Source organism: Porites lutea, chromosome 3, assembly GCF_958299795.1.
Source record: "Porites lutea chromosome 3, jaPorLute2.1, whole genome shotgun sequence".
Taxonomy (NCBI): Eukaryota; Metazoa; Cnidaria; class Anthozoa; order Scleractinia; family Poritidae; genus Porites; species Porites lutea.
The window spans coordinates 25,863,901-25,876,451 of record NC_133203.1 but is presented as its reverse complement, the minus strand read 5'-3'; the positions used below and the strand labels follow the sequence as shown (position 1 = coordinate 25,876,451).

Sequence of the window (12,551 nt, the reverse complement as noted above, 5' to 3'; positions counted from 1 at the left end):
AGTTTTTTGTTTACAAATGCAAATTAAGCTTAAGTCTTGCGTTACTTTATTCAGTTGACTAGTTCATAAATAAGCTTAAAACTAAACTTTGTAATCCTTTTTTACAGAGTGATTTTAAATACAAAAATAATTTCCCAGCAAGAGCTAAACAAATGCCTTCAAAAGTTTTGTTTGTCGCTAAGAAAAAGCGACGACCGCGGCCGTTTGGTCATTGCGCGCCAAAATTGTAATCGTTGGCAACAATATTAGAGTTAAAAATCATCATTTTTGTGCTCGATTAAATCACTGTTTTAGTATATACTAAAACAATTATTCACTTCAGTGTCGATCGTCAGTGGCTAGTGGTGGATTATTTGCCTCGCCGATTCGCGGTCTCCCTAAGTACCACCACTAGCCACCTCCACTTCAGTGAATAATTGTTATACTCTAATCAAACTGAAACGATTATAAAATATTTTGTTAAGTAATCTAAATAATCACAAAACACAGAATAGAAGCGGCATCTCGTTTATTGATGTCCGCGTTCGAATAGGCTGTGTGTTTACCAATAATTTTATTTTATGAATGAGATTTCGAATTATAATTCATTATCGATAGTTTTGTTTGTTGTTAATACAGACTTAAACCCTGAGCGAGACAATGTATTTGATGGGAAACGATAAGAACAAGCTTAAAATTAAGGTCGTCAGTCATAAAAGAGCAGTTTCATCGAAAAGAACCAACAACAACCAAACAATTTGAGCTTACTAAATATAGTATTTTGCAGAACGTACCAGAGCCCAGAAGATATGGAAATATTGAAATATTTTCCGTTTTACTTAAAGTTATTGTGTAAAAGCAATAGACCACACTTTCCATGGGTTTACCCGCGTGATAGCCCATTGGGATGTTGGGAGAATACTCGAAAAGCTTCAAAACGCGTTTTTCGGCAAAATCTCCAGGAGCGAATGGGTTAAGCAAAGTACCAAACTTTTTGAAAAAAATCCACTTTTCAGGATAAAACAACCAGATCTGTCTATTTCATGTCAAATCAGGTGAAAAAGTTGGTAAAAGGCCATTTTTAGGTTTTTTGATTAACCCATTCGCCCCTGAACCGCCCGTAACCGCCCGTGCGGATCCACGTCCTTTCTACCCTTTGTGACGTCATCAGTTTTAACGGTCAAGGACAACTTTCTCCGCTAACTTGTGCAGAGTGAAGAGATCTTTCAAACCATACCAGAATGAGCACAATTCAGTCAAGGACACCGGAGAAAGAGGCAAAAAACCATGTAACATTGACCTGAAAATCTCCATGGAAATCTTGTTCCATTGCCCACCTACCTTTCCTTTGACCTAATCCTAAGATCCTAAAAGCTTTCCTAAAAACTATTCCCACCAAAATGAAGCCTACTAAATGCCCAGCAGCAGAAAAAAAAATGAGGCAAGAAAAGCGAAAAAAGAAGGCAGGAGAGAAAGCGAAAAGTAAAAGTCAAGACTGCTGTGTCACTTTTAAACCCAAAAACTGTCGAAATTTTGCTTTCTGCGCATGCCCGAACTTCGCAAGCTGATATTTTGCATCTCGATCAGAAGGCCGCGAAGTGCGTACGACCTGTAAACCGGTTTGGTGTAAGTTTTAGCTCTTTATAGCACGACAGTGACCAGAAAACCACTCGACTAGCTTCAAAACGCGTTTTTCGGCAAAATCTCCAGGAGCGAATGGGTTAAATTAAACAGCGGATAGTGTTGTTCGCACGCTCTGATTCGATCGCTACTCAATCAGTGAATATCCTGCACTATTCTAATCGCCTGGAGAGAGAGTAACTCCGTCATTTGAATTAATCGGAGATTATAGTGCAACAGAAACCAACTTTTCACTAATCCATACCCAGTAATCAGAAATGTGTTGTTGAAATTAATTTATTAACGCTGTCTGATACCATATCTGACCTTTATTAACCACTTTATAGTATAAGTATAGCCCTGGCCCTGATTAAGGCCGCTTATTCTGTTAAACGAAATATCGGGCCTCCAACAAATTAACCCTTTTGCCCTATGATCAGCCTTGCATTCAGTTTCATTTAGTCCATTGGCACAATTAACACTCGATACCATTACATGTATTTTATTTTTCTGGCTTTTAAAATTATGCCATTAAATCTTCTATACTTTCGACATGTCTTTGTAAGAGTAAATGTGCAAAGTAACGTTTAATTAATTGAATAGAATAAGGTATCAAATCTACTACATATACCTTCAGGACTATTTATCCCTATCTATAGTACTAGTGCACCCATGTATCACTGAATCAGAAAATCACTTTCATAAAATTTTCTGCATTACATCAATTGAAGAGTTCTTGTTATTTTGTGGTGGGGGGCAAAGAATTAAATTGCATTCGGTGTACAATCTTGGAACGAAAATAACACCAGAATAAGAAGCCAAAAGAAAAGAAAATTTAAAGAGAACAAGGAAAGAAGGAAAGAAAGTGTAAGGAGAAATGCAGTGTTGGCATAATTTTGATTTTTTGTAATGGCTACTCCGAAGATAGTTTTCAGTGTACCACAAAAAGTGGTTAGTAGTACGGCCATTAAAGAATCCAGTAGGCGATTTTCCAAAACAAGCGGGTTTGGGACCAATGACCTAAAAAACTGTATGCTAGTCTAAATTTACACACTTGGAAAAACTGACAAAATTCTTTGGGATAATCTAGCTGAATTTTTGAAAACGTAGCTACCGAAAATGGGTTCGTTGCAGCTTTACTGTCAAATGGTAACAAAAAACTCCTTGCTGGGATGCAAAAAGCACAGTGGAATCTTGAAAAGGAAGGAAATTACCATTTTTTATTATGTGCCAAGACTCCTTTGTCTTTCTTGCCCCACTGCGTTTGCGTCGTTTGCGTCGGCTAGCAGAGTGTTAGTGTACCACGTGATTGTTTAGCTGCAAAAGAGCCCATTTATAGCCATTCGGCCTGTCTAAAGCCAAATAACGGGTTTTCTGGATCGAGCTAGCCAAAAAATCACATCAAAATTAGTAAAATGTTAGAACGCAGTATACTTAAGGATTCATTAACCGACCGTATATGTTTCAAACGACTGGCAATAAGAGGGATTGCAGGTAACCTTCTGTAAGTGCCTGGAAATGGTTCCTACAAGACGTCTGATAAAAAAAATGCTTTCAGAATTCTTTTGTCTTGTTTCCTTTATTTTTCACCTTTATACTACTACATAAGAAATTTCTTCGATTTGATTGGATTAGAGCAGTGGTATTTCAGCTTAATTTGAAATACCCAACATGTGAAAAATACAAAACCTTTCAGGGTAGAAGTATAAACATATAATAGCATGATTTGTACGTGATATTTGGTATCAATACCACTCGTGATATTTCAGACTTAATTGTCTCAAATTTTACTCGCCCAACGGTTCGAAAAATTTCGTATAACAATTTCGAAATATCACTCGTGGTCAGTAGTTTATGCCAAATATCACTACAAATCATGCAATTTTTACTGTCATCTGCTCGATTATTCTACAAAGCAGCCTTTCAGAAAAATAAAATTTCTCTCCATTCATCCTTTTTTAGCCTGCGAACGCAGACGTATTTCCGGTCGTCGCTTCTCTCGGGTGAAGGGTGAAGAGAGGCGACCACCGGAAATACGTCTGCGTTGACAGGCTAGCCTCTTTTAGAACAGTATTAAGAATCAATGGGATCAATTTTAACATGAATAAACAAGGTGTCATCAACAACGCGACGAAACAAACTTAAATTACTGTACGAAATAAATCTTGCTATCCCCTGTGATGCGTCGACTTCTTCTGTTAAGGGCCTGCCAGTTGAAAAAGTGACATATAAAGACCTCACAACGTTAAACCTACTAGAAAGTTGATCTTTTTGATCTATTAACGTAAATGTGACTTTTTGACGAAAAGGCCAAGGCAGCATACCATCAAAACCGCCTTTCATAAGAAGAATATATACTGAAAGATACCTGTTTCTCTTTGACTGATTACCATCTGGCTCAATACAAAGTCTTAGCTTATACCCTTGTCTTCCTGCATAGAAAGGCTCACTTTTTATCCTTTTATTACGTTCATTCTTTGCTTGTCTCAAGATCTTCCAAAAAAATTAGTCACCCTCCATACGAAGGACAAGGATTCTTCATTCAATCTCGCAATTGTCTTGCTTTGTTCATCCACTTTCATCCTGAGAGTAGAATTGGCAACTGTCAGTTCTTGTACCTGCTTCTGAAGAAAGTCGAGTTTTTCTGTTGCTGCTTTTAGATTTTTAAGCGTTAATTCGATGTGAAGTGTCGTTGATGTCTGAAGGTGATCTTCCACTTCTTTTCGCTGAATCTGCATCAGAAAAAATATAACTTCCAGTTATTATTTTTGCGTGTGAATATTGATTTGTGATTTTTTATGCCTTCTAATGAATAGTTTTGAGCAATTTGTCTCAAAGATTTCAAGTTTTATGTTATTACCCTGATTCATCATGCTTACGTAAATTCTCTTAAAGTTATGACTGTTTGCAGTTTCTATGCAAATTAGGCTTTGGGTTATGCGTTCGGCATGCTTGAACTCTCAATTGTTTAAGTTCCAGTCAAATTCTTTTGTGTCTGTTCTTCGTCAAAGGTTATTTTTAACCCTTTTCACATGCTAGAATGTTAACATCAAGAAAAACCACGCCACTTTTAATGGACTTACATCGATGCAAAATACTTAGAAACAATAGCGTTTGATTTTCAAGCGGCACGAAATATTTCTGGCACCACCCATAAATCGAGTGAATTTATTTTATTTTCTCACGGCTGTATGTTAGATTTCCCAAGTCCACTATCCTAAGAAATCCCTCTCAATGAAAAGGGAACGTTGTACATCTGATTACTCTAATTTTTTATTAAAACTGGGCACTGACTTACACACAGTACTGACAGTTTACCTTTGTATCGCATCCTATCTGAGAATATGGACAGTAGATCAATGTCAGCGGACATTTGTTGTCAATATGAGCTGCTATCTAAAACGACAATGGCCAACAGGCTGTTCTTAGTACTTTCCGAATACGTACAGAATATTAAAATAATAGAGAAAACTACTTTAATCACTCAGTTTACAACGGTATATTCGCCTTTATGAAAATGAAGCAGGAGTTGTAAACAGGGCGGATCGCAGAAACTCCTGAAAAATGTGGTGCCTGAGTAGCCCCTTCTCAAAGATATCTCTTGATATGAAAATATTAAAGAGGGAAAAAAATCCCACAAAATACACTGCATATTCTTTAGACGCATTAGTATGACAATGTGCTGCTTATTTAGTGACTGCCGTAAGCATCCCTAGAACAAAGGTAACGATCTTCTAGCAGTAAAATAGGAAGCCGAGTGGTTTTCTATTCGAAAAAAGTGGCGGCAATATTACTTTTCTTTTGTATTTTATACGTGGGGTGTATATAAATCATATTTGCCCCAATAGACAGTATTCGTATTCTCCGACAGTCCTGGGACGAGTAGGCCTAGATCGTGAATGCGAGGCTCATGCGGGGAACTTCTCGCCAAGAGGACAAACAAATATGAGAAAACTGTCGCTGAGTTTGCCGAATTTAAGGAAAATTCTTAACATTATAAAGTTCCGAAGGGCTTACACACTTGAGAGAGACCATTATTTCAAACAACAAAGGAAGATCTGCTCATTATTACTAAGAAAAACAGCGATCCTGATCATAATTATATTGATGAAAAGAGTGCTTGATGAGCGAGTTTATAATTTAATATAAACAGAGATGTTCTCAAAAGCCACGAAGACATTTTAATTGTAATTTTCAGTTTCCTTTAAACTTTTTGAAGAATACCTTTTATTGAAATGGACGTAATTATCGGAAGCCTGCGATAACGTTAACAGTGATGTTATCACACCTACTTTGCAGTTGAAATTTTCTAACAGAGCGGATGCAAAATCTTGAATGTGTATTTGAAGTAAACCAAACGACTCATTCAGTGGATAATTACTTATCAGGACGGGGCTTAACGTTCTGCACACAATCCATGTGCATTTTAAGGAAGTTAAACCGGTTTGAACAAAGATGACTAGGTAAAATTTATTTTCAAATTTCAGTTACATTACGGATAACAACTGTGTGAGAGTACAAAAACGTGCGCGCAGTTCAACACAGAGTTTGGTACAGACGATAATACTGAGCAGTTTAAGCTCCACACTACAGATGCACACAAGAGGAAAAGAATAAGAAGAAGAATAAAATTGTATAAAAAGGAGTCGAGTATTGACATTTTGACACAATATACCATTTTCCTGATTACTTCTTGTTTCTTCTTTTGGCTTCGTAGCTTTTTAAATTTTGCTGTTAGTACGACCAGCTCTTTTCACAGTTTTGTTTTTTGAAACATATATCCCTTTAGCTTACCCGTAAGGTTTCAGCTTTTAAATCTTGCAGTTTTTTGCTGATTTCTATCGTTTTGCAGCGATTCAGCCGCGACTAATCAATGTTTGTTTGTGTTTTTGCCAAAAAGTTCCCCGCTTTAGCCTCGCAATCATGCTGTGAAGTCTCTCGTCCCAGGGCCGTCGGGGAATACGAATATCGTCTATTGCATTTTCAGAAATGAAAAGACCCTTTACCTTGAAACAAGTCAACGCTTGAGGGCAAATTACCACGTAGACAATGAGATAACTAACTAACTTAAAAGGGTACGTTCGACTGTTAATATTCCAGAACAGAATACGAAAAAGTTTTGTTACAAATCTCTTCCACCTTGATTTTTGGACCATGCAAAGGAATTATTTATTTGGAGCAGACTAGAAATATTGCAATACAATGAATGACAAAATAAGTGTTTTCTTGACTACATTTTCTTATTCCGGAATATAGTAAAACGAACACGCCCTAAGTTCGCCAATATTTTGGAACTAAGGCGTATGAACGATGATTGTGAGCAGTAAAAAACTGTGCAAACCCACGATACCTCCTCCCTAGCGAGCAATTCACCACAACCGTTTAGGCATTCCTCAGGTTTCCTCTTGCAATTATCAGCATGTTCCTATGGATACAAACCATTTTTTAAATATATTTCCCGAATTTGACTACCTCTGAATTCCAATACCTAATAGCAGGACTCCCATACTGGCACCAACCAGGGAAGTTGCTGCCTTTGAGCAAAAATGTGGGTTAAAATGAACTCAAGTAATCGCTCTTTAATAGGGCGTGAAAATGCATCTAAAACACCAATGTCTATCGCGGTCATGTGCATGCATTGGGTGAAATTGACACTAATTCTACATATATGTATCTGCTTGGTCTTCAAGTAGATACGTCATTGTTAAGGGGTCCCTTTTATTACTTCGATTAGCTGCTAGAATCAATTTAAAACCTAGTAATTAGGAGGGTCTCAGTTCTTCAATAACATACAGTGTACCGTTTTTTATTCTTTGTTTTTGTTTTTCGCTGGGGACAAACTTCAAAGAATAGACCTTTTTAGCTTGTATTTTTTTGTTTTCCCATTTTTAGACCACGTAATGGTACCCAAGAGAACTGATTCTTTCAAATACCTTCTTATGCATGTGCATCCACGTAAATAAGTGTAAAGGCAAATTCCCTGGAGAACATCATGTGGTCTGAATTGGGAAAACAAAACAAACAAGCTAAAAATGTCTATTAACTACCATTTTGAAATATTTCAAGTGGCCAAAGAATTGAAAAACACTCATTATGGTCAGATATTCTACCAAGATGCTGACTATGACAAAAACGCAGCCTTTTTTAAGCAAAAAGGAACCGTGCTTTAATTGTTTATAGGTCAGCGTCAATTTGTCTTTCCACTTAGTCCTCACTCCCCTTTCCCGTCCTTTCAGGAATAGCTGAGTACACCCTTCTCAACTATCATAAAGACCTGCCCATGCTAACAGACCATGTGTACCATGATTATACAGAAAAAAGGAGCTGTTAATGATGTAAATTGTAGCTTTATGTCCATGGGATAGCCATGTTTATTACGACGATTTTTTTTATCTGTATACTTGTTAATACCATGCATTTGCGCAAACTCTTTATCATTAAAACTTACTTGGAGCAAACACTTAGGATGTGGCTCACTACAGTGATCACAGGTCACCATCCTCCACTCACACACGGTGGCCACGTGTTCATCCATTTTTTGTCTGGTTGTTTTTACAGCACAGTTCACATTTGGGCGAGATATAAGTTTGAAAGAGCAAGCTAATAGGTGATCCTGATAAAAACCAAACATAGATATTCGTTTGACTGTAGCAGTAATCATAGGTGCAATCTCGCTAACTTGCAAGGCCAGTTTGGGGTCAATAGAACTTTTTAGCTTGTATCTAATTTTGTTTTCCTATCACATACTATATGATGTTACCCCAAAGAACTCAGTGTTTCTTTCACACAAGTTGTCCTAAACACGTGCATATGTATGCATAACTAATGAAATGACAAAAGCCAAATACCCTTGGAAACATTACATGGTGTGTATTTCAGTATCTGAAAATATAACGCACAAGCCTGAATTTTGGTGAAGGTCCAACAATAGAAAGGTGATGGTGAGGAAAGTCAATACACTGATGTTGGTTATGGAGAAACAAGAGAATTTGATAATTGAGGTAGAGCAACAGGAAAATGGTAGCTTTGGTGTTTGTGAAAGTGATGAAAGAGTAAGTGAGAAGCTAGCTGTAGTTGAATATCACCTCTTTTTCCCTCAGTTCTCCAGTCCATTCACATCCAGTACTTGAACATTTTACACTGGCTCTATCAGGGAAAATATCCTGTGTAATGAAAGCAGTGGAAATATTGCATAGTGGCGTTGATATGTAATGTTTTATTCTTTGAGGAACTTCTCACCGCTGTCAAGACAGTAAAAGCTCAACCAACAGTCTTTGTCTTGCTTTTGAATTGGAAAACAATTGTATCAACTACAGGCCCTAGAAGACTCGGTTACTTGAAATCGATTTAAACGTCAAGAAAATGGCTGAAAAATAACCTTGGGTATTAGTAGATGCTTGAAACTCTGTTTAGTTAATGGTGTTTACGACGATTATCTGTGCGTCAAATTACATTGTAGATGAACAGATCTGAACAAGCGAACCCAGAGTCTAATATTATTGTCACGCTGTCAAGAGTCCATTTTCGGATTTTCCGTTTCGTTCGAGGTAACGAAGCCAAGTTTTGAGATAACAATCCAGTCTTGGGTTCCTCCTAATAAACATGCCCTTCTTTTTAATTGTTCTGCAGCGGTCGAAACAGTTCTTGCAATTGACTAATTGACTTTTGTGCTCTGTTAGAACGGTTGAAACAAAATCAAGTTCAAGTGTTTTTTTGAACGTTTTCCCTTGTAAAGTATTGGATTTGCAGACAACCACAGAGGGATTAAAAAAAATTAAAAAATGCCAATATGTATCACTGAAAGCCATATTAGTGCACTAATTTACCTTATCACAATCGAGCTCCTCTCTATCAACAGGGCAGTTACAAACAATTTGTTGACATTCTTGCCTAATAAAATGAAAGTGACCAAAATATCTTGTCTTGACATCTTTAGTTCTGGATAAGAAAAACGTATATCGCTAAAGGTGCTTCAAACAGCTCCACGGAGTGTAAAACTGTTGGGAAATTTTTACAGCTTTTCAGAAAGAGGATAAGTGGCAGTCAATAGTGCAAGATTTACAAATCAGAATAAAGAAAAATCGATCTAGCAGCCTCGTCCCTAGGCTTTCTCGGCTCGGTTAATCTGGACTTTACCGTGAGCTGTGACGTCACCGAGACAGACTCGCCGAGAAGCCGAGAACACGTTCTCTCGCCCGCTCTTTCTCAGACTTCGCGTGGACAATGGGTCAAGAGAGAACGCCTAGGGTCTAGGCTGCGAATTTAGATAAAATTAAATTTTGCGACAGATTACTACTTTCTTTGCCAGGCTGTATTACTCTAAAACAGCGTAAGGTTGTTTTGTCAGTATTAAAATAACGCGATACATGCCAATCGGTCCCCTCTTGTGTCATGAGTTAAACTTTTTACAGGTCGATATGAAGCTTTGAAACTAATTCCATGATGTGGATTCTCTACCGGGTGGAATTAAAATCAGTTAGTTTCGCCATTTTTCTCCTTATGCAGCCGAGATAAGAGAATTTCAACTGAACGTACCGCAGTATTGGTTGGGAAAAATAACCTGACCAATAGCGTGGCCTTTGATTATGTCCGGCGTAACCAATCAAACATTTGGTAATCGAACCCAATCGAACTCCAATCGTTCGTTTGACTTCGATTTGGTTCGGTAATTGAACTTAATCGAACTCACTCAAAAACTTTGCCGATCGAACATTAAAACGAACATGGGGGCAGGAGACGTAAAATTAACAATTCTGGAAGCGATGGTTAAAGGGCTAAAACAAGTGCTCTTTCGCCGTCGGTGACGGTGAAAAGTTTATTATTATAAAGAAAAGGGGGATAGGCCAGCTCTGAAAGTAACTGACGACGGTCGCGGCCAACTCGGACATTTGCAACAAGAACTGGTGCTTGCACTTGCGTGTTTCCCAGTATTAATTGTGAATTTATCGATTTTAAATCACTTTGACGATAAAGATTTTAGTACAGGTTAATTGAAATATGTTTGTTTTCAAACTGCCTCACATACATAGAGGAAGATCTCTCCGATTCAATTAATTGAAACTGGATGTATTCGTATTATTGAGGTGTCCATACCAGAGACATGTCTGCAAGGAGAGAGTTGGCTGTAGCTCCAGCCAATTTACATTTGTGACTACAAGTTAAGCGAAGCGCAAACATGTATGTAAATCATGTTTTTCTAACGTTATAATATATATATGTTCAAAATGAAGGTTTGTAGTGGTCCAAACAAAGTTAAACCAAGCTTCGCTTCCTCTCAAAAGATAGCTCGTAAATAATTTATTATGTTATGTGAAAAATGCTCCACATCTCTCTTTTCCGTTTAAATATCGGAACATTCCTGAAACAGATGAATGATTTAAACGACTTTGCTATTTCTAGTGACCGGTGTAACCACCGTCAAAGCCGCGTGTTATTTACGAATGTTTCCAGCCTAAGAAGTTTGTTATTTTCTTTTTTTAATTCCCTTAGAAGCTCTGTTAGCTTATATGTGTTGATAAAGTGGCATTCCTAACAAAGCAGCACCGTTAAACCGGTTATTGTCTCAGTAATTGTAAATAATGAATATATACGGAATCTGGCTCAACTTCCTGTTTCGGCGAAGGTCAGTAAATTATATTGTCTAATAAAAAACAAAATAAAGCTGATATTTTTCTTATTTCTAAGACACTGACCTATAATTTACAACTTTTTGCATTCAGTTCAACAAATACATTTACCTATTTGACATATGTCGCTCTAGGCACCCTCTACAAAATCTGTGACCACATCTAGTAAGAACCGGGATTCGCAACGTTAATTGGCAAATTGAACATTGCAAATCGTCGTCAACAGGATTTACAAAGTCTTCTTCATAGCCACAAGGCAAATCGGCGCGTTTTTCCACTGCCTCGCTTAAAACGTTGGTTCTTATCATGTCCGCTGCAAAACTATGTCGTCTCGCAAAGCATTGTAGATCTAAAATGTAAAACAAACGAGACAGCGCTTTCCTTGTGCACAGCAGGTGTTAACAGGGCGGCATAAATAAGTTTTCTGTACCCAAACTGTATCGAAGTTCAGCAAAAGAAAAAGAAAGTTGTTGTGTTGTGTCTACGTTCTCCAAATAGGCCATTTTACAGTTATGGATGGAAGCGAGGGTGAGGGTGACCTTGTTTTGATACAAACCATCTTTGCTTTGCTATGGAAATTGTTCTTGAAAAATACTAGTAAGCATAAGAATAACTTGATTTACATAATAAAGCAGGAAGGTTTGTATCAAAACAAGGTCACCCTCACCCTCCCTTCCATCCATAACTGTAAAATAGCCTATTACGTGAAATTAGGCATTTTCACGTCGTATTCGTGGAGTGACGGCAAAGAAATGTACAAAAAAGCGTGATGCACGTGCTAAGCTTTTGTTTTGCCAATCTAAACCTATTGCTTTTTTGCCGTTCTCGTTGACGTCGCCGTCGTCGCTACTTAAGCTCCTAAATATTCAACCAAAGGGGCGGCGAACCCCTTTCCAGTCTGCTCACTGTCACTGATGAGAGTGACATTCCTTCTGAGTAGACTTTAATGTTTTTATGCCTTCTTGTCGACTTAGATATACCTCACTGCTATTTATTCAAGTACTGCATTGATCGAGCTCGTTTACCGGTCTGGTAATAATCAAACAGTCACACACTTCATTGAGTTAAGGGCTATTGGGGGAATCCTCAAAGCCGCATTAAATAGAAAAATAACAAATTAAATCATTAACAATTTATTTCACAGGTCAGGTGGTTGGGAACGAGAGAACTTACCAAAGAAGAACATTATCACGCAACAACAACACAACAACCAGGCTAAAGAGAGGTCCTAATCCTGGTAATCCTCTCATTCCTTTCCATGAGTCCATCAAGTCCCCAGGCTACAGTGAGGTCCTAATCCTCTCACTGGGATCCTAATTCCCAGGC

General features: G+C 37.7%; 1 protein-coding gene across 1 annotated transcript; it reads right to left on the bottom strand.

Annotated features, from left to right (window-relative positions):
- Positions 1-3,972: 3,972 nt before the first annotated feature.
- Positions 3,973-8,260, bottom strand: LOC140932046 (TNF receptor-associated factor 5-like). The gene is made up of 4 exons (XM_073381710.1): positions 8,048-8,260; positions 6,950-7,024; positions 4,918-4,995; positions 3,973-4,331 (listed from the first exon to the last, which is right to left on the bottom strand). Exons 1-4 carry the CDS (start codon positions 8,258-8,260, stop codon positions 4,086-4,088), a joined length of 612 nt encoding a protein of 203 aa, XP_073237811.1. The 3' UTR covers positions 3,973-4,085.
- Between the last annotated feature and the right edge of the window lie 4,291 nt (positions 8,261-12,551).

Coding starts and splice junctions, on each gene's coding strand:
- LOC140932046 (XM_073381710.1), bottom strand. CDS start 8,260: ATGATTACTGCTACAGTCAAACGAATATCTATGTTTGGTTTTTATCAG. Junction 7,025..8,047: donor ATCCTAAGTGTTTGCTCCAA/GTAAGTTTTAAT, acceptor TTGTATCCATAG/GAACATGCTGATAATTGCAA. Junction 4,996..6,949: donor AATTGCTCGCTAGGGAGGAG/GTATCGTGGGTT, acceptor TTGTCGTTTTAG/ATAGCAGCTCATATTGACAA.